The sequence below is a fragment of the Ochotona princeps genome, chromosome 13 (assembly GCF_030435755.1).
Source record: "Ochotona princeps isolate mOchPri1 chromosome 13, mOchPri1.hap1, whole genome shotgun sequence".
NCBI classification, from domain to species: Eukaryota; Metazoa; Chordata; class Mammalia; order Lagomorpha; family Ochotonidae; genus Ochotona; species Ochotona princeps.
In genome coordinates, this window is record NC_080844.1 from 45,149,313 (window position 1) to 45,170,609 (window position 21,297).

General features: G+C 39.6%; 1 protein-coding gene across 2 annotated transcripts in view; it reads left to right on the forward strand.

Annotated features, from left to right (window-relative positions):
- The window catches only part of CUTC (cutC copper transporter), a 37,633-nt gene that overhangs the window by 9,597 nt on the left and 6,739 nt on the right, over positions 1-21,297 (forward strand). The window contains exons 4-9 of one of the 2 annotated variants that reach the window (XR_009246513.1): positions 2,434-2,643; positions 3,565-3,600; positions 5,617-5,750; positions 12,826-12,853; positions 19,426-19,531; positions 20,264-20,631. Coding sequence is in view for 1 of the 2 variants with exons in the window: in XM_058671612.1 (XP_058527595.1) it covers positions 2,434-2,643; positions 3,565-3,600; positions 5,617-5,750; positions 12,826-12,853; positions 19,426-19,531; positions 20,264-20,378 (629 nt within the window). In the remaining variant the exon portion in view is untranslated. Of the gene's footprint in view, positions 1-2,433; positions 2,644-3,564; positions 3,601-5,616; positions 5,751-12,825; positions 12,854-19,425; positions 19,532-20,263; positions 20,716-21,297 lie in introns of those variants that run through there. The other variant, XM_058671612.1, reaches the window with a different exon arrangement.

Genomic DNA, 21,297 nt, shown 5'->3' on the forward strand with positions numbered 1-21,297 from the left:
TCCAGCTCCCTGCTTGTGGCCTGGGAAAGCAGTCGAGGACAGTCCAAAACCCTGGGACCCTGCATCCCAATGGGAGACATGGAAGAAGTTCCTGGCTTTGAATCGGCTCAGCACCGGCTGTCCTGGCCAAGAACCTGACATTTCATTTTGCATCAATTTTGTTATTGATTTATGTTGACATTTTAATCTCTCAAGTTTTAAATCTGTTTTTATCTCCTACAAGTCTTAACTTTTTGAACACATGAAATAAAGTTAGGGTGACATTTTTTGTTTTGTGTTTTCATTGGCGTAATTATATACATGTAATGTCATGTCTCAAACCACGCACATCATGCAGTGATTAACTTCGAGTGATGGTGGACGTGTTCATTGCCTCAAGTGTGGTAGGAACACTAAACATCCTTCTTGTTAATTTGAAATATGTGATACAGTGTTCATTATAATTACCCTGTTTTGTAGTAACAGCTCATAACTTGATCCTTCCATTTAAATGAAACATTGACTAATTTTTGCCATTCTCCCTGCCTTCTACCTCTCTACTCTCCAACTTCTGGTGACCATTATTCTGCTCTGAACTCCTTTGAAATCAACATTTTAAAATTTTACACGTAGATGAGATCATTCAGTGTTTGCCTTCCTGAGTCTGACTTATTTCACTTAAAGTGCACATATTCAAATACATAAATTCAGAAAACTGATATGGAAAGAAAATTTTAAATAGCTGCATATCTGTTTAAGAAATTAAATTCAGTTTTAAAATTTCCACCCAGAAACAACTAAAGACCTAAACAGTTTCACTTATAAATTTTACTGAACACTTTAAGTTAGAATAATAGCACAACATGCTGTTTCAGAAAATAGACAATGATCACTTTCCAATTCATTTTAAAAGACTTGCATAACCCCGATATCAAAACTTAATACAAGAAAAAACAGAATTATAATACAGGGGGAAAATACCTTAGCTAGATTCTCAAAGGGTGAAGTCCAGAAAGTAAAAATAAAATGCAAATCCTATATTTTTCTCTATGTCTGCTCTACTGTTTAGGTTTTGCTTTTCTGTGTTTTCCTGTTGGTCATTATCATCCTTTCATTTCTTTTTTTAAAAAGATTTATTTGTTTTTATTGGAAAAGGGAAATATTCAGAGAGAAGGAAAGACAGAGAGAGATCTTCATTGCTGGTTGACTCCCCAAATGGCCACAACGACCAGAGCTGTGCAGAGCCCAAGCCAGGAGCCCAGAGCTCTTCCAGATCTTCCATGCCGGGACAGGATCCAAGGCTTTGGGCCCTCCTCCACTGCTTTTCCAGGCTATAAGCAGAGAGCTGTATCTGAAGTAGAGCAGCTGGGACACGAACTAGCGCCCATATGGAATGCTAGCACTTGCAAAGGGAAGGTCAGCCTATTGAGCTACTGTGCTGTCCCCCTGATTGATTCCTGATGATCTCTATTTCTTTGCTGAATTTCTTGTTCATATCATGTGAATTATTATTCTAATGTCATTTAGTTGTCTTTATAATTGTTTTGAATTCTTTGTTAAGTACTTCATCTGTTTCTAATTTTTTGATGTGTTTTTTGGAAACAAATTGTTACTTTGCTTTATCGTACTTATGCCTCAAAATTAGTTTTTGTGCATCTGATGTTTCACTTAGCTTTTACCAGTTTTATGTGGTGGCTTTTATAGAATGTCTTAGTGGTTTGGTTGGCTGTACTGTGTTGACCTTGGTTTTTTTTTTTTTTTTAAGATTTATTATTATTGGAAAGTCGGGTATACAGAGAGGAGGAGAGACAGAGAGGAAGATCTTCCATCCGATGATTCACTCCCCAAGTGAGCCGCAACGGGCCAGTGCGCGCCGATCCAAAGCCGGGAACCAGGAACCTCTTCCAGGTCTCCCACGCGAGTGCAGGGTCCCAAAGCTTTGGGCCGTCCTCAACTGCTTTCCCAGGCCACAAGCAGGGAGCTGGATGGGAAGTGGAGCTGCTGGGATTAGAACCGGCGCCCATATGGGATCCCGGTGCTTTCAAGGCGAGGACTTTAGCCGCTAGGCCACGCCGCCGGGCCGACCTTGGTTTTTAACTGGAGCTGTCATCAGAACCAATGCCCATATGGGTTGTCAGCACCACAAGTGGTGACTTTACCTGCTAAGCAATGGCAAATATTTTACCAGCCCTACAAATATTTTACCAGCCCTAAAAAAATGCAGTATCTTTCTAACTCATTTTTTAAAAAAACTCTTAACCCTGCTGTCACCTTCTATAATATGCATATTTCCTCAGTGTTTTCTTTAGACCATCTTTTCTCTGGTTTCTTCAGTTTGCTTGCATTTATTTTAGGTATAATGTGAGAACAGATGTAAATGTTAAGTCACGTGTTATTGACTGCATAGAACTTTTGGTTCACATTTGAATTTTAGTCTGCTTTCTGTTCCTGCAGGTCTCCTTCAGATAGTGAAGCAGAGTGTCCAGATCCCAGTGTTTGTGATGATTCGTCCACGTGGAGGTGATTTTTTATATTCAGATCGTGAAATTGAAGTGATGAAGGCTGACATTCAGCTTGCCAAGCTTTATGGTGCTGATGGCTTGGTATTTGGGGCATTGACTGAAGATGGACAAATTAACAAAGAGCTGTGCATGTGCCTTATCGGTAAGAATTTACATCTCTAATGATTGTGCTTACACTCCTAAAACAGAAGCATTATCTCACAGAACTGACTTTTCAGTCATCCTACAGGCACTTGTATTAACCTGTTTTAAATGGTTTGGTTAACGGGTGGTAGAGGGCTGCTGTGAGAAGCCCTCCTTACTCTCAGTCTCTGTAGGTTGGATTCTACTCCTGCTCTTCTGGAGTTGAAGGAAAATTTACCGTGGTTCCTTTACCAGTGCACCAGAAATTCAAAAGAGCCATTAGTGAGAATATGGAGAAGTAGAGGGGCAGAAGCCTGTATGATTTGGCCAAAATATTTCTTGAAGATTCTCAGAGGGGCAAATAATAGATGCAATACTGACTTACATTTGCCAGATCATATAATTTTTATTTTTTGTGTGATGAAGTAGATGACCATTTTTAATATGAAATTCATAGACTAGTATAAGAACTTGCATTTTGTTATACTATCACTTTATTAGTATTTTAGTTTAATGTCTTTATTTCTTACAAGAAGAAAGTGCAAAAATATTTCCTTAACATGAAGTATTCTAGGGCCTGGCATGGTAGCCTAGTGGCCAAAGTCCTTGCCTTTCAGGCACCGGAATCCCATATGGGCACCGGTTCTAATTCCAGCTCCCTGCTTGTGGCCTGGGAAAGCAGTCAAGGACAGCCCAAAGCCTTGGGACCCTGCACCCGCATGGGGGACACAGAAGAGGCTCTGGGCTCCTGGTTTTGGATTGACGCAGCTCTGGCCATTGCAACCGCTTGGGGAGTGAATCAATGGATGGAAGATCTTCCTCTCTGTATATCTGACTTTCCAGTAAAAGTGAAAAATAAATCTTAAAAAATGGAGAATTCTAACCATAGTAACCAGTGATGGCTTCTTTGTTCATGTTATGTTTGGCTTTCTTTTTATAGCTCTTTGCCGCCCTTTGCCAGTCACTTTCCACCGAGGTGAGTCATTTCTATTTTAGAGGCACTGTTAGTACCTCTGATGTTTTTAAATGTTTTTAAATGTCATAAGCATATAGAACATAATTGTCTAGTGTTATAATGTTACCAGTTGGTTTCTTAGATTTCGGAATTAGAAGCTGTAAATTTAGAGATGTATAGTTTCTAGGAAATTTCAAGTTTTAAAAGTTCTTAAAATTGAGTTGTGGAATGTAACAGAAGATAAGCAATACCTGCAGGTCTATGTGTCACAGCTTTCCAAGTAAGAAACCTGGGAATCATTTTAATTAGATTGTGTTCAGTGTTTGCAACTCCAAAAAGAATAAATCATTGTGGCTAGTGAAATGAATTGTAGTGCCTGATTTAAGCCAGACAAAATCATTCCTGGAGCTATGAGTGAGATAGCTTTCTCAGCATATGTGCTTCCTGTCGGAGAGAGGGTGACATCAGCAGAAGGGCCAGGTTACGAAGGGAGAAAGAAGAAAGTAGACGGTAGGCAATACAGAGATGTCCACTGTGGTGTTGGCTGCTTATCTGTCTCATGTAAAGAAACTCTTCATATTTGCAAATCAAGTGCTTACAATTTCCTTAGCTAAGCCTTGGAAAATGGAGGAACTCGGGTCAGGTTTGCCTTCAGAGGACACTACTATTGCATGTGAGAAGAAATATGTCTTGGATCCAGTTTTCTTTTTGATTTGCTGTGCTTCAGAATAAATGTTCAAATAAGAGTGAACATCAGCTTCTGCATCTGTTTGTAGGAATAAAATAATTATTATCCTTATTTCTTGCTGAAATGTATGATGTTACCAGAAAACTTTTCTTTGTCTTGCTGTTAGCAGTGCTTCTTATAAACTAGCACTAAAAGGTGGTAAGTTGTTTAGCATCTTGAGGTTAGCCACAAACACCATATTTAAACATGAATTGCAGTTGTTAGTGAACATGTATCTAACAATTTCGACATGCTATATAATTTAAAAAGTAAACTAGCTGTGTTTACTCTTTCTGTTCTTTAAGAAAATTACATTTGTTTCTTTTTCTCTAAAAGGTTAACAAATATTTTCATGTTTTCAGTATTTGTAGAAATTTAACATTGTGCTGGATTCCATACTTTTTTCACTTCTGAATTAAATGAGTTAGTATGATGAGTAAGAACATGCTACCACCAATAAAGGAATTCCTGTGTTAGATTTAGCTGCTTGCAGCTACTGCAGGGTATGGAGAAGGGGGCTGTCATAGAAGATTGCTGGCACGTAATCCACCATAAATCAGAATTCCCATATCGCTTAGTGATGCTGAGGGCCAAGACAAAAATGGCTGTTTCTGTTTCGAGCTTCTTAGTGCTGCTTTGCTCTCTGAGGGTTCTTAGGAGGGAGAAGTCTCTCAGAAGTAGGATGGATAGGAAATCTGGATAGTGTGTTGCTTGTGCTTTGTGGAAAAATGGAGTAGTAATGCTTCTTCCACGTGCCGGGAATAGAATAGAATAATAATAAAATAATAAGAAGAATAGAATGTGAGCCAAGGTGCTTTGTAGAATCATCGAGTACACAGTTTCATTCACACAGCCCAGTTTACCTGAAGCTTTCAAGCACTACCCAGATGTGAAGCACTTGATTGTCACCATTATAACCTGAATGCTGCCTGCACAAATTTAATAGTTTTGTTTAAATAAAATATTAAGTATATTTATTTTAAGGAGAAACATTTCTAACCTCTGAAAATTGGAAGCTTTCACTTCTAAACTACATTTAAAGTAGATATGCCTGTTAAAATGCACATCAGTTGTCTGCAAACTATGAATATTGGCTCTTGGGGCAAAAAAAAGCCCTGATTTATAGCATTTTATGGTTTCTCTAGTTTAATTACTCTGTTTGACACATTTCAAATTGCAATGGATTAGCAATCTGACTTGCAAAATTGCCGAGTTGGCTCTTGCAAAGCAGTACAAACTAGGTCTATCAAAATGTTATCTTGTATCTTCAAGTATTTACTCTAAATTCAAGTCAGTTTTATTTCTTTCAGCCTTTGACATGGTTCATGATCCAATGGAAGCTCTACAGACCCTCTTAACCTTGGGATTTGAACGAGTATTGACCAGTGGATGTGACAGTTCAGCATTAGAAGGGCTGCCCCTAATAAAGCGACTCACAGATGAGGTGCATGCAATTTCTTTTCTTTCCTCTGAAAACCCTATTATTATGTTGTTATGTTCAGCTGGATTGTGAAAATAAATATTACTAGACCTGGCATAGTAACCTAGTGGCTAAAGTCCTCACCTTGCATCCAACGGGATCCCATTTGGGCACTGGTTCTTGTCCCAGCTGCAGTACTTTCATCCAGCTCTCTGCTTGTAGCTTAGGGAAAGAGTAGAGGATGGCCCAAAGCCTTGGGATCCTGCTCCTGCATGGGAAACCCAGAGGAAGCTCCCAGCTGCCAGCTTCAGATTGGCTCAGCTCAGGCTGTTGCAGTCACTTACACAGTGACCCAGCAGACAGAAGCTCCTTCTGTCTTTCCTCTCTGTAATTCTGACTTTCCAATAAAAATAAATCTAAAAAAAAAAACTATTACTGCTTTTGTGGATATTTTACAGAAAAAGCAAGCAAACAGTAATGTATTGATGTAATTGTTCACATGAGAAGGTTTTAGTAACCAAAGAAGATAGAATTATAGGCCCGGCGGCATGGCCTAGCGGCTAATGTCCTCGCCTTGAACGCACCGGGATCCCATATGGTCACCAGTTCTAATCCCAGCAGCCCTGCTTCCCATCCAGCTCCCTGCTTGTGGTCTGGGAAAGCAGTTGAAGACAGCCCAAAGCTTTGGGGCCCTGCACCCTTGTGGGAGACCTAGAAGAGGTTCCTGGTTCCCGGCTTTGGATCGGCGCGCACTGGCCCGTTGCGGCTCACTTGGGGAGTGAAACATCGGATGGAAGATCTTCCTCTCTGTCTCTCCTCCTCTCTGTATATCCGACTTTCCAATAATAATAAATCTTTAAAAAAAATAGAATTATAAACAGAACCTAAGAATCTGATCTTGCTTAGATGACAACAGCAAATTTTATCCTATCTCTACCATCAGCACCGCCTCAGTTTTGTTGTTGTTTTTATGATGCATTTATATTTAGTTGAAAGGCAGATTTTTACAGTATGAGAAGTCTTCCATCTGCTGGTTCATTTCCCAAACAGCTGCCACAAAGGCCAGAGCTGAGCCAATACAAAGCCAGGAATCAAAAACATAGGTTCCCCCATGAGTGCAGTGACCGAAGGACCTGGGCCATTCTCCATTGCCTTCCCAAGTAAAGCAGGGAGCTGAATCAGAAATGGAGGATTTGAACCCATGCCCAGAGGGGATGACAGCACTGCAGGCCAAGGATCAACTCATTAAGTCAACACACTGACCCCAGCAATACGTCATTTAAATCGCATTTTTCCTTGTGTGTTTAACCTTTGTTTACTCATGGAATCCCTTATAAAATTTATGAGGCAGTTATGTAATAGATAACAGGATATTTATTCTGTGGTGGTGACTAAGTGGTAGTCACTGCTCATACAATCTGTGTACAAAAGGTACTCTTAATACAGCAGATAATTTTAACAGAATATTCTTTAAAAGTTGCTTAGGCTCTGGCGTGGTAGCCTGTTAGCTAAAGTCCTCGCCTTGCACGAGCTGGGATCCCATATGGGCACTGGTTCTAATCCTGGCAGCCACAGTTCCCATCCAGCTCCCTGCTTGTGGTCTGGGACAGCAGTTGAGGACGTCCCAAAGCCTTGGGATCCTGCACCTGCGTGGGAGACCTGGAAGAAGCTCCTGACTCCTGGCTTCAGATTGGCTCAGCTCCAGCTGATGTGGCTGCTTGGGGAGTGAACCAGCAAATGGAGGATCTTTTCTATCTCTCCTCCTCTCTGTGTATCTGACTTGCTTAGAGGGAACATTGGAGAAGAAGTCCAGATTTAGGAAATGGGGGTTAACAGCATTTAGAGAAAGCTTCCTAGAAAAAAAACAGTTAAACTGCAAATAAATTATATATGTAAGTCATCCATGTGCAAGTGGAAAGTGGGGAGAAGGGACTTGGGCTGTTTAACTATCAGGGAAATACAAGTAAAAATTGCGGTGATGTTCCGCCTAATCCCTGTGAGACTGGCCGTCACACAGGAATCAGAAATCAAAACACAGTAAGTGCTGGCAAGAATGTGCAGAAAAAGGTACCCTGATCATTGTTGGTGGGAAAGTAAACTAGTACAACCGAAGTGTGAGGCAGTATGGAGATACCTCTGCTATCTGAAGGTTGATCCACCAAATGACCTAGCTATCCCACTCCTGAAAATACATCCCAAGTTACCTGTAACCCCATGTTTTAGCAGCACAGTTCACAACAGCTAAGATATGGAACCAACCCAGATACCTATTAACTAGTGACTTGGTAAAGAAAATGTGGTACATATACCTGATGAAATATGACTGTAATAAAGTGGTGCCAACTGGAAACCATTATGCTTTGTGACATAAGCCATTCCCGAAGGGACAAATATCATAATTTCTCCTCAATAATGAAACAGCTAATACACGGAACAACAACAACAAAACATAATCTTTGTGAGTTAGCATACTGCTAATCTTAGATTAACTGCTATATACAGCGTGCATCAGTATTCCTGAGTAATAGTAGGATTTCCATTTTATTATAGGTTTGTTTTATTGTTTATTATTTTTTCTTTTTCCTCTGCTTACTATGTCATGATATCTTTTATATATTGTAAAGTTAAGCATGTTAATGAGAAGTGCTATTATAATAATTTGGGGGAAAAAAACCTAAGACAGGAGAGTTAGGGAGAAAGTAGTAGGAGTGGGAGGGAGGAACCCTATGCTTCTAAACCTGTATTGTGAAAAAGGAGTGGTCTCATCATTTTGTATAAATTGAAAATAGATAAAAGAACAGATATATGTGTAAAATCTAGAATTGGAGTCTTATTTGCCACAGTGGTTAAGGTGCCGCTTAGAATGCTTGCATCCCATGTGAGTGCCAGTTTAAGACCTGACTCCATTTCTGATCCAGCTTCTTGCTAATGCTCACCTAGGAGGCATCAGGTGATGACTCAGGTCTGCAGGCCCCTGCCACCCATGTGGGAGACCTGTCTGCGTTTCGGATACTTGGCTTTGCCCTGCCTGTTTGAGATGTTTGGAGAGAAAGCCAACAGATTGAAGATCTTTTTCTATCTGTCTCCTTCTGACTCTCTTTTAAATAAAATGAAATTAAAATCTAAATAAAATCTAGAAACAAAAGGCAAGTACAACTTGAGGGACTAAACAATAATTAAGAGGCCCGTGCTGTGGCATAGTGAGTAAAGCTTCCACTTTCAGTGCTGGCATCCCAAATATGTACTGGTGAAGTGGCTGCTCCACTTCCAGTCCAGCTCCCTGCTAATGTGCCTAGGAATGCATTGGAGGATGATTCAAGTCCTTAGGTCCTAGCACCCATGTGGGAGCCCTGGAATGAGCCGCTGGCTTCAAAGAGGTCCAGCGCTAGCCATTGTGGTCATTCGAGGAGTAAGCCAACAGATGGAAGAGCTCTCTGTCCCTGTGTCTCTAACCGTGTTCTCTCTAACTCTGGCTTTCAAATAAACAAATAAATAAGCGTTTAGAATTTTTTTTTAAAGAATAGAACGTTGCATATGAGAATGATACCCAGAATCTTGAAAACCTTATTTTATCCTTGGTACATTAAGAAAGCCTGTTGCGTTTTTAAATAGAAAAGGTGATGAGTCAGGTTTCCATCTTAGAAAGTTTACTCATTAACTTGAACTGGACAAGTGGGATGCTGGACTCTGTATGGTGTAAACTTTTAATTAGGGAATCTCAACGGAACTTGAGCTGTGGTTATGCATCAAGGTGAAGGAATTCATGATGGGGGAAGGGTTTGGGGTGAAGGGGGGGGAATCCCAGTACCTATGAAATTGTGTCATGTAATACAATGTAATTAATGAATAAATGAATATTAAAGAAAAAAAAAGTTGTAGAGAATAAAATATAATTGTTATAATCATATATTACACTTCAGATATGTGTGTGTTGAATAATCTGTATTTTGTATGTGAATCATTGATGGACAGAAGAACTGAGTAGATATTTCCAGAATACTATATAACATACTGGCTGAAGCATAGACTTAGAGACTAGAATTCTGATTTAAATCCTCTTTGTACCTTATTACCTTGGCCTTGGACAAATGACCTAACTGTCTTAAATCTCTGTTTCCTCAACTGCAAAGTTAGGATAATAATAGCAACTACCTCCTAGGATGGCTGTGAGGGATCACTTCACAGATTTTGCTAAACATTATCTCCAATGTGTGACAGTAAGGACTTTATATTGTTAAACTACTTTGATAGACGTAGGTAAAAACACAGTTCTAAATCATCTTAAGTGATAGAATTAATCTCTTTTAAAACATAAATTGTCTTGTTTTGGAAAGGCTTCGTTTGGCATAAACAAGGGAAATAACCAAACTTTATTAAACTATTAAGAAAAGATTAATTTAGGAGAGAATATAAAAAACCTAGGCCTGGGAAACAAGCCCTGCAACTTTTAAAAAAGATTTTTACATAATGTTCCAGTATGGTCAGATTTTCATCAGAATTCGTGTATTTCACTACAGCAATTTTTCCTTTGTCACACAGTGCACATACTTTGGTTTGGTTTGAAAAGGTGAATTTTGGACAGACAAGGACAGTCTTCTCTAAGGTTGGAGATTTCTATTTTGAGAGCATAATTGGTTTAGGATATGCCAAGCGTGAGGCTGCTGATTAATTCTTAAGAAGAGTATTTCTGAGAATGTATGTAAAAAAAATTATGATAGGTAATGAACAAAGGGTTGCACAGGCTTATTTCAGATGGCTAAGACCAAAACAGACCACATGCTGCACATTACCTAAGTCCAGTTGACCTGATTGGCAAGATGAGTAGCTCTGTATATGACACTCCTCTGATCATCCTCAGCAGATGTTTCTCTTGAATGCTTTGCAGACATTTTAGGGCCAGTTTGTTCGTGCTTTTCTACAGTCATTTCAGCTTTCCAGATAATGTTTTGCTTTATAGATATACATTTGAGAATATGAAACAGTCCTCTTTGATTTTAACTTTTGTTAAGTTACATAAAATAGCTCCCTTTCTTGTTCTCTCTGTATTTCATAACTTTGCTTCAGTTTTTCTTCATTGTATGTAATTGCTGTTACAAGGCCTCAGTTCCAGGCCCGGTGCAGTAACCTAGTGACTAAAGTCCTTGCGTTGCATGCGCCGAGATCCCATATGGGCACTGGATCGTCCTCTATTGCTTTGATCCAAAACCTTGGGACCCTGTACTCGTTTGAAAGACCCAGAAGAGTCTCTGAGCTCCTGACTTCAGATCGGCTCAGTTCCAGCCATTGTGGCTGCTTGGGGTGTGAATCAATGGACGGAAGATCATCCTCTCTATCTCTCCTCCTATCTGTATATCTTCCTTTTCAATAAAAATAATTAAATCTTGAAGAAAAAACATTTTTGTAATACATGTGTAGTTTTTTCAGAGTCTACATTTTTCATTAATATTTTAAAGGTTTATTTATTTTTATTTGAAAGGGAGATTTACAGAGAGAAGAGATATAGAAGATCTGCCTTCCAGCTGCTGGTTCACTCCCCAGATGGCCACATGGCTAGAGTGTGTTGATTTGAAGCCAGGAGCCAGGAGCCAGGAGCCAGGAGCCAGGAGCCAGGAACCCCTTCCAGGTCTCTCATGTAGGTGCAGGGTCCCAAAGAATTGGACCATCCTATACTGCTTTCCCAGGTCATAGGTAGGGAGCTGGAAACAAACCAGCACATATATGGGATCCTGGTGCTGTAGGGTGGAAATTTAGCTGGAGCCATGATGCCTACCCCATCCATAAACTCTGTGATGCCTCCTCATATACCACTTTAATAAGTAGAAGGGAGAGAAACTTTCATTTATGGAGCAAAGAATGTCTTCTTGGAAAGACAAATGGGCATTTAGGACAATGATGTAATATGACAATATGGTAATTTTATGACAATTACAATACCTACTTCCAGAATTATTGCAATTTAAATCAATTCACATGGTCCTTGTTAAATGAACCTATGACTTTTAATTGGCATTATAAATGGGAAATTTAGTTAAAGATACAAAATCTGAATATTTTTTCCTGCAATTATTTACATTAGACTGTGCTCTTTCTTTTCTACTGAAATTTTTTTTTAAGATTTATTTATTTTTGTTGGGAAGTTGGATGTACAGAGAGGAGGGGGAGAGAGAGAAAGGAAGATCTTCTGTCCACTGATTCACTCCCCAGGTGGCTGTGACAGTTGGAGCTCAGCCGGTACGAAGCCAGGAGCCAGGAGCTTCTTCTGGGTCTCCCACATGGGTGCAGGGTCCCAAGGCTTTGGGCTGTCCTTGACTGCTTTCCCAGACCACAAGCAGGGAGCTGGATGGGAAGCAGGGCTGCTGGGATTAGAATTGGCGCCCATGTGGGATCTCGGCGCATGCAAGGCGAGGACTTTAGCTGCTAGGCTACCACGCCAGAGTCTCTACTGAAATCTTATTTAAATTCAATTCACTTCCATTCCATTGCATGCTAAGATCTTTGAGTTATTTTTCAGCAGGGCTTTTCTTAAGGTAATGTGATTATCAATATGTATATCCTCTTCTTTCTGTTCACAATAATAAATGTCTTAAAACAATGCAATAAAATATGTTTCTGAGTACAAAGTCAATTTGCTAGACATTTACTTGCACATGATCACAAAGAAAGAGATCCGTTATTTCCTTAAGGTAGGTAAATGTGATTGTTTTTGAAAGGTTAAGATAAAAATTTTCCAGGCACTGAGCATTCCTCCAAATGACTCCAACACCGGGGCTGGGTTGCACTGAAGCTAGGAACTCCATACCAGTCTCCAGTATGGATGGTGAGGCCTGAGTGTCTGGCCATGATCTGCTGGCCCAGGGAGCTGGTCAGAGGCAGAGCAACCAGGGCTTAACTCTACTCTGATATGGGAAGCCTGCATTGCAAGTGGCAACTGTCTGCTATGCAACACAGTCCCTAGAGAAGATGAAAATTTAAAAACTTTTTTGATTAAAAAATTTGTGATAATTTTTAAAATGTAATGTACTTTGACATGTTTCTGTTCTCTGTGCCATGTTGTCCCACTTGAGAAGGATTAAAATTGTTTATTTTTTTCTTTTTTCAGGCAAAAGGCAGGATTGTGGTAATGCCAGGTATTTATTTACCCATTTGCTAGTGTAACACTGAACTCTTTAGGGAAGGAAGGGAAAAGGAGGCAGAAATGTGGGAGAAAGTATTAGTACGTGGTGTTCCATGAGAATAATGTATAGCTTAATTAAAATATTTTATATCAGAGATCTGTATTGGAATTTAAAACTTTAGATAAGGATAGCATTCTAACAGCAGTTATCTGAGAGAGGAGCAGATAAGGAAGTAGATGGGATTGGGGTTTCTCCGTATTTGCTGTCACAGAATATAAAGTTTTATGACTTTGGGTGTTCATCTCTGGTGAGGTGAACCAAGTTTGATGCTGCTGTGTTAGGGGCAAATATCCTAGTTGTTAACAGGTATAAGTGTTTATAAATGCTTGGGCAACATAGTGTTCTGTGCTCTTGAAAATACCACCAAATTTCTTGTACCCAGAATAATTTGACTCTATAATCCTGATAATAACCAGAATATAATTAAGTAGAAATGAATAGCTGAATATTCTTTAAAGAGTTAGATAAAATTGGTCCCGGCAGTGTGGCCTGATGGCTAAAGTCCTCGCCTTGAACATGCCCTGAGATCCCATATGGGCGCTGGTTCTAATCCCGGAAGCTCCACTTCCCATCCAGCTCCCTGCTTGTGGCCTGGGAAAGCAGTCGAGGACGGCCCAAAGCTTTGGGACCCTGCACTCGCGCGGGAGACCCGGAAGAGGTTCCTGGTTCCTGGCTTCGGATTGGCACAGCACCGGCTGTTGCGCTCACTTGGGGAGTGAATCATTGGATGGAAGATCTTCCTCTCTGTCTCTCCTCCTCTCTGTGTATCTGACTTTGTAGTAAAAATAAGTAAATCTTAAAAAAAAAAAAGGGAGTTAGATAAAGTGACCTATTATCAGTTGAAAGAATAAAAAGGCAATCTAAATTTTTTTAACAGTTTCTCAAGCATTGTTTTAAAGGTAGCATAACATAAATACTCATATGCCATTCTCTATGTTTTACAACAATCTTTTTTTTTTTTTTAACATTTATTCATTTGAAATTTAGAGGGAACAACAAAGAGAGACATATTCTATCTGTTGGTCCCTTCCCCAGATGGCTGCAGCAGCCGTGTTGGGCCAGGCTGGGAACCAGGACCTTCACCAATGTCTCCCACCTGGGTGGGAGGGGCTCAGTGCTTGAGCTGCTTTTCCTGGGGCATTAGCAGGAAGCTGGGTAAGAAGTGGAGTAACTGGGACATTAACTGCGTCCATATGGGATGCTGGCATCATAAGCTGTAACTTTACTCACTGCATCACAACCTCAGCCCCACTCATTCTTTTTAAATCTTGTGATATTTAAAAGTTGCAAGTTTCTTGATGTTTTATCTTTATGCTTCTATAAAAAAAGACATCTTACTATGAACAACAAAACCATTAAAAATTTTATCATAGTAAACCCTAATTCCTGAATTTCATTTAAAACTCACTCAGTACTTCACCTTGCTCCAGTTATCCCCAAAATGTTCTTTTATAGTGTTACGTTTGAACTGGGATCCATTCAAGGAACAAGCATTCAATTTAGTTATCTCTCTTAGTATATTTTAATATAGAAGTTTTTCCTTTTTCTTGCTTTATTAAGAAGTTTGGACCACTTACAGTGTGGAATGTTCTGCTTTCTGTTTTATCAAAATGTTTTCTGTTAATTTTGTTTATCATGTTACTCTAGTCAGTATACTTCCTGTAAGCTGACAGTCATAAAGCTTAATGAGATTCTGGAGGAGTATTTTTTGTAGGAATACTAATGGGTGATTCTCTGTAACACATATTAAACCACATCAGAAAGCATTCCATCTCTGATTACCTTAACTATCAGTGAAACCAAAACTGACCAGAATTCAAAATGATGACAGATAAAAGGCAACTTTTAGAAAGAGGCCACTAGGACAGGTGTTTGGCTCAGCAGTTAAGTCATTGCTCAGGATGCCCACATCCCATATCAGAGTGCCAGTTTCCAATCCCAGTTCCTCTTTACTGCGGGTGCTCACTCTGAGAGACAGCAGGTAATGCTCAGGTACCTGGGTCCCTGCCAACCATGTGGCAGACTCAGAATGAGTTTCTGCTTCTTGATTTTGGCCTAGCCCAACTCTAGCTCTTATAGGCATTTGCGGAGAGTCAGCAAGTAGATCTCTGTCTCACCCTTTCTCTCTCTCTCTCTCTCTCTCTCTCTCTCTCTCTCTTTCTCTCTCTCTCTCTCTCTCTCTCTGCCTGTCTGATAAGAAGAAAAATTAATCATTAAAAAAAACTTCAGGAGGCTGGCATTGTGACATGAAGTGTAGAGGCCCTGGCATCCCATGTGGTTTGTGTCTCTGTTCTTTGACTTCTGATCCAACTCCTTGCTAACACACCTAGAAAAGCATGGGGAGGCAGTTTAAGTATTTGGGACTCTGCCACCCACCTAAGGAGACCCAGATGAAGTTCCTTTCTCATGGTTTGGTCCGGTCATTGGGAGTGAATCAGCAGGTAGATCTCTTTCTCTTCTCTCCTTCTGTAGCTCTTTTTAATACATACTAAATATTTTAAAAATAAAAAGTTTTGAAAAAGAAGCTGTGTTGGTGCTAATGCTTGACTTACTGGTTAAGGTGCCTTTCTCCCATGTTGAAGCACCTGGATTTTGGTCCCAGCTCTGCTCTGGATTCTGGTGTGCACCGTGGATTTTGGTCCCAGCTCTGCTCTGGATTGCAGGTGTGCACTGTGGCAAGCAGTGACAGTGGCTCCAGTGATTTCCCTCTTGCCGGCCACATGGGAAACTTGAATTGCTCCTAGCTCTAGCCTCATCCAGCATCAGCTGTGTAGAGGATATTGTCAGATATGAGGAGTATTTTGACCTATAACAAATCTCTAAGATATGCACCCATAAAAAGCACATATTATTGGGCCCAGCAGCGTGGCCTAGTGTCTAAAGTCCTCGCCTTGAACGCCCCGGGATCCCATATGCACACTGGTTCTAATCCCGGCAGCTCCACTTCCCATCCAGCTCCCTGCTTGTGGCCTGGGAAAACAGTCAAGGACGGCCCAAAGCCTTTGGGATCCTGCACCCGTGTGGGAAACCTGGAGGAAGTTCCTGGCTCCTGGCTTCGGATTGGCGCGCACCGGCCGTTGCGGGTCACTTGCGGGGAGGGAACCATCAGATGGAAGATCTTTCTCTCTGTCTCTCCTCTTCTTGGTATATCTGACTTTGTAATAAAAATAAAATAAATCTTTAAAAGATAATAATAAAAGCACATATTATCTGCCCAATTTAATCCCTTTATAGGCTAGTCAAATAATTTTTTAACCATTTTGATAGACATATTATTAATTATTACACATCTCTTTATTCAGTTTTCTGTTCCTTATCTTCTGGACATTCTTTTTTTTTAAGTCAAGGAAGGTTAACAAGACTGCTAAGTCTGATAATTTTTCATTTAAAACCAAATATATTTACTGTTGATAACTAATATTCAGAATTATGTAGTTATTGCTTACAGTGCTTTTGCCTAATGTGTAATTAAATTGCTCTGTGCAAGGATTACTTGGGACACAGAATTATACTTGCTACTTACCTAAGAAACTGATACTTTTGAGTCAGAGGAAGTTATATGTAGCAATATTGCAATTAAAGTATTTGATGGCCTTTATGGCATGGATACTAGTTGTATGCCAAAGATAATTATATGTAATATACTAATTATGGCAAAATTAGGAAGGAATCCAAAGCTATCTACTTATAAGTTCATATAATGAACAAATTACTACAATTTCATCTAAATAACAGTTAAAATTTCTAAAGTCATTTTGAATTCTTGTGAATATTCATGGTTGGGAAATACAAAATAGAACATAGTAGTTGTCTTCTAGAGGAACTTTCATAATGAAGCTTATGACTTCTTGTTCAAGTTCCAGTTTCCCACCTATAAAGAGAATATTGATCTAGTTGTTTTCTGAGGTCTTTTTTTTTAACCTATTAAGCTGTTTATGTTTAGCAGAATAGCAATAAACTTGCTAATCAGTGAGCAACATATGTTTCAAAGGCCAAATACTTTGTTATTCTTTACAAGGAAATAACATTTTTGTCTCTTAATCCTTTTTGCAAGCTTGTAGATAAGTAGTTATCCCTTGTTTATGAATAAGGAGGTTGGTAGTCCACAGATTTAAATAATTTTTCTAAGATCACTCAGATTTGAAGAGCTGCTAAGTCAGGATTCCAATCTAATCCTAACTTTTCAGTCCCAGAGTTTTTCACTTTTTTTAAAAGATTTATTTTCTTGGAAATGCAGATTTACATAGAGAAAACTCTTCATCCACTGGTTCACTCCCCAAATGGCCACAATGGCCTGAGCTGAGCCAATCTGAAGCCAGGAGTCAGGAGCTTCTTCTGGGTGTCTCAAGCAAGTGCAGGGTCCCAAGGCTTTTGGGCCATCCTCCTCTGCTTTCCCAGGCCACAGACAGGGAGCTGGATGGGAAGCAGAGCTGCCAGGGCATGACCTGGCACCCATATTGGTGCAGGCACTTGAAAGTGGAGGATTAACCAGTTGAGACATGTCACTCCCAGTGCTTTTGTTTTTAATTTTATTTTATATAATTTCTACATAATTGAATAGGGTCAAGGGCTACAGGAAAGTGGTTAAGACTATTGTTTCCACATTCTCTTTTTCCTTCTTGTGTCTAGAGGAAGAGGGGAGATAAAGGGAGAAGCCCCACCCAATCTCCCAACCATCCCATGGTCCCCCATGTCCCCGATGGGGCATGCTCCAAGGGTGCTGATCAAGTGCTTTTGATAGGTGAGCAGTTCTCAGTTGGTGTTGTTCTTGCCACTCCAAGCACAATGAAATCTCTCCAGACTCCACTGGCTGACATAGTCCACCAGAGTCTCGTTTGCCCAGATATTCACTGCCAACATTGGCTGGGTAGTTGATTGATTTCTTCTGTCCTCAGTACTCTGTTGTGGCCCAGCCAAGCCTGGTCCAAACCCAGACAAAGCTCACACGTGGCTCAGCAGAGCACCAGGGTTTTTCACTTTTGTCTTAGAGTGGTGGTATTGTACCATCCAGAAAAAAAAGAAGCCAACTTAGCGAGTCTGACAAAATCTGTAAAGGTGAGTTATTTCTTTTTTTTTTTCATGACTCTTTTTTTTTTTTGAATTATTTTTTAATAATCTTACTTTGTTGATTAAGGAACAAAGTGTCAAGGGCTACAGGGTGAAAGTGGGTAATACCATTGTTTCCACATCAATATCATTTTACCCTGTATCTGGGGTCAGGGAAAAAAAACAAAGGGAAAAGCCCCATCCAACTCCCACCCATCCCAGAAGGCGAGTTATTTCAGCAGCTTAAAGACCATGGAATGCAAAGTGCATGTCTGATGTCCTTAAAAACTATTTATTGAATGCATCCTACCTATTAAGAGATAAGAATATAATTTCATCTAATTATATTATCTAATTGTATTTTATCTAGTTATACTAATTTTATCTTATCTAGTCCAATAGTGCCAATTCATAATATGTTTTATTAGAAACAAATATTTTAAAGTTTATTTATCCAAATGCAAAGTTAATTCAGAAAATTTATGGTTAATGGAGTTAAACTATATTTGTTTTGATTTGAAACATTTTTGAAATTGTGGTTTTTTATAATCTGCATTGATGTGAATTTTTCTCTAAATTTAATTGACTAATGGATTTAGAGGAAAAGGCAAACAAAACAAGAGCGCGCCCATCCATTGGGTTGCTGTCCAAATGCTCAGCAGCTGGACTAGGCCAAAGCCAGAGCCGTGACCCTTGCTTTGTATCCACAGGAACACAACCTCCATGCCGTCACCGGCCAGCTCCTAGAGTCCTCCTTAAAGGAAGCTAGAAAAAGGAGCAGGGCTGGAACTCAAACTCAGGCCCTCAAATGTGGGATGCAAGCATCGCAACCAGCACCTTAAGAACGAGGCCAAATGCCCACCCCTTCATGCACCTTTGCTTTAATAACCATTAAATCACTCATTAAGTATGTAGTTTTATATTTTCAAGTAACATTGAGTCAGATTCTTTCATAAAATGAAACCAATTTTGATATTGTAAAAAAAAAGAAGCACAGCACCCTGCGTTTTTGCCATTTCCAGTTGTCTGAATTCTCAGCTAGAGAGGGAACCTTTGTTTTCTCTTTCAGATGCATCTTTGAAATTGTGCTTCTGCAGCTTCTTTCTCAAATGTATCCTATCTTTCCTTTTACATTTATATTCTTTTCATTGAGGGCAGAGTAGAGATGAAGTTCAGTGAGCTTGCTGGTCCTCAAGTCATCTTTTTAAATTTGGTCAGTACTGTATATGGACTGCTGGCCACTTAAGATTCAATTATATAGTCATGGATTCTGTGACCTTTACAGTTCTTCTCTAGGGTACGTAGGCTTCATCCTTGATCACTCTGATCTTACTCTAGCTCAGTAGGGGGAGAGTAATTCTTGAATCACTGGAAAATTTCAGAATGGGAATTTTAAATAGAGAAAGCAGTCATTTTTATTCATTAAATTTCATGAAAAAGTATCTTCTATTTAATGTGACACTTATTCTTCCCAACAGGGGGTGGCATAACAGAAAGAAACCTACAAAGGATCCTCGAGGGGTCAGGTGCCACAGAGTTTCACTGTTCTGCTCGATCTGCTAGAGACTCTGGGATGAAGTTTCGGTAAAAATGTATTTGATTAATAGAGGAAGGAATGAGATTTATCTTCTCTTAATTGGTGTCAGGATTTGTGCATGGAATATGGTTATTACTATATCAGTGTTATCATTTTGTGATTGAAATCATTTCTAAATTGGCTGTTGTCCTGCTTTGGAAAACCAGGGTCTTCTGAACTTAGGCGAGCCTTTATAGCCTTAAGGGATTGCTGCATTGAGACCTGTTGATAAGAAACTAAGCAGCTGGTCTTCAGGTGACTCAGATACGCATGGTGCCTGTTCACCTTTGCTTCCTTCAGCAAGATAGCTGGTGTAAGACTGCAAGAGTCATCGTATTCTTGTCCGTTCCTCCTTTGATACTTGGTCTTCCTTCACCTTTGGTCTCCGTTTTCACCTATTTGAAATCATATCACTAAGGATTTGAAATTGTTCTTTTGTTTTGCTTTTAGTATTTGTGAGAATTTCTGTTTTAATATAGTTGAATGCTTCCGTTTCTAAGTTGGGGGAAATGCAGCTTTAAAAGAAGTAATTGAAGAACTTATTTTTCCAAATATAACATCAAATATATTATCTAATGAGTTTAGCTACTAGTTTCAAGTAATTAATAAAGAAAATTATGAAATATACTAATCTAGGGTCTTTGACCTACCCTTGTTCTTGAGCCATTAAATAGTCTCTTAAATGAGGGATCATATAAGAATTTACAAAATTATCTTCTCCTTTTTTATTTCTATTGCAGAAATTCCTCTGTTGCTATGGGTGCTTCACTTTCCAGCTCAGAATATTCTGTAAAGGTAACAGATGTGACCAAAGTAAGAACTTTGAATGCTATTGCAAAGAACAGCCTGGTGTAGCCGGATTTCTCTTAGACACCTGGAGATCACTGCATAGAGGTACAAGTGTAATCTGCAGTTCTTTATGAGACAGCTTTCACTTGCGCCTCTTCCCATGGCCCTGGAGAATGTTCCAAGAAGAAAAATGCCTTGAAGCAGAGATGCAGTGACTTCCCCTAATCTTGCCGACCTTTGCTGTCATCGTGGTTAAACTGGTCTGTGCTTCCTCCACAGACACTTACTCTGAGATGAACAGGGAAAGTTCATCTACAAGGTATGAATTTAGAATGTGACTTTAGGGTCAATAAAATTAGCAATATTATTCTTTTTAACTTGTAAAATAAAGCTTTCCATTCAATTTATTGTGTAGTCTCTTATTCTTTGGCTGAGTGCACTTGATAGTCAACTATAAGAAGGAAAAATTTTTTTTTGCCTCAGTTTCTCTTTATATGGTGTACTGCTGCTATACAATATGTTAAGGATACAAGGCAAAGTAGTACAGAATAAAAAATTCCCAGACTTGGGCCCAATATAGTAGCCTAGTAGCTAAAGCCCTCACCATGCATATGTTGGGATCCCATATGGGCACCAGTTCTAATCCTGACAGCCACACTTACATCCAGCTCCCTGCTTGTGGCTTGGGAAAGCAGTCGAGGATGGCCCAATGCCTTGGGACCCTGCACCCACATGGAAGACCTGGAAAAGGCTGCTGGCTCTTGGCTTCAGATCAGCTCAGTCCTGGCCATTGCGACCACTTGGGGAGTGAATCAGTGAACAGAAGATCTTCCTCTCTGTCTCTCCTCTCTGTGTATCTGACTTTCCAATAAAAAATAAAACTTTAAAAGAAATTTCCCAGACTTAAGCAACAGGATATATAGGTTCCTGAACTCAGTATCATACACTTGAAAATGTCATAATGTTTAATGTTTTGGCATGACTT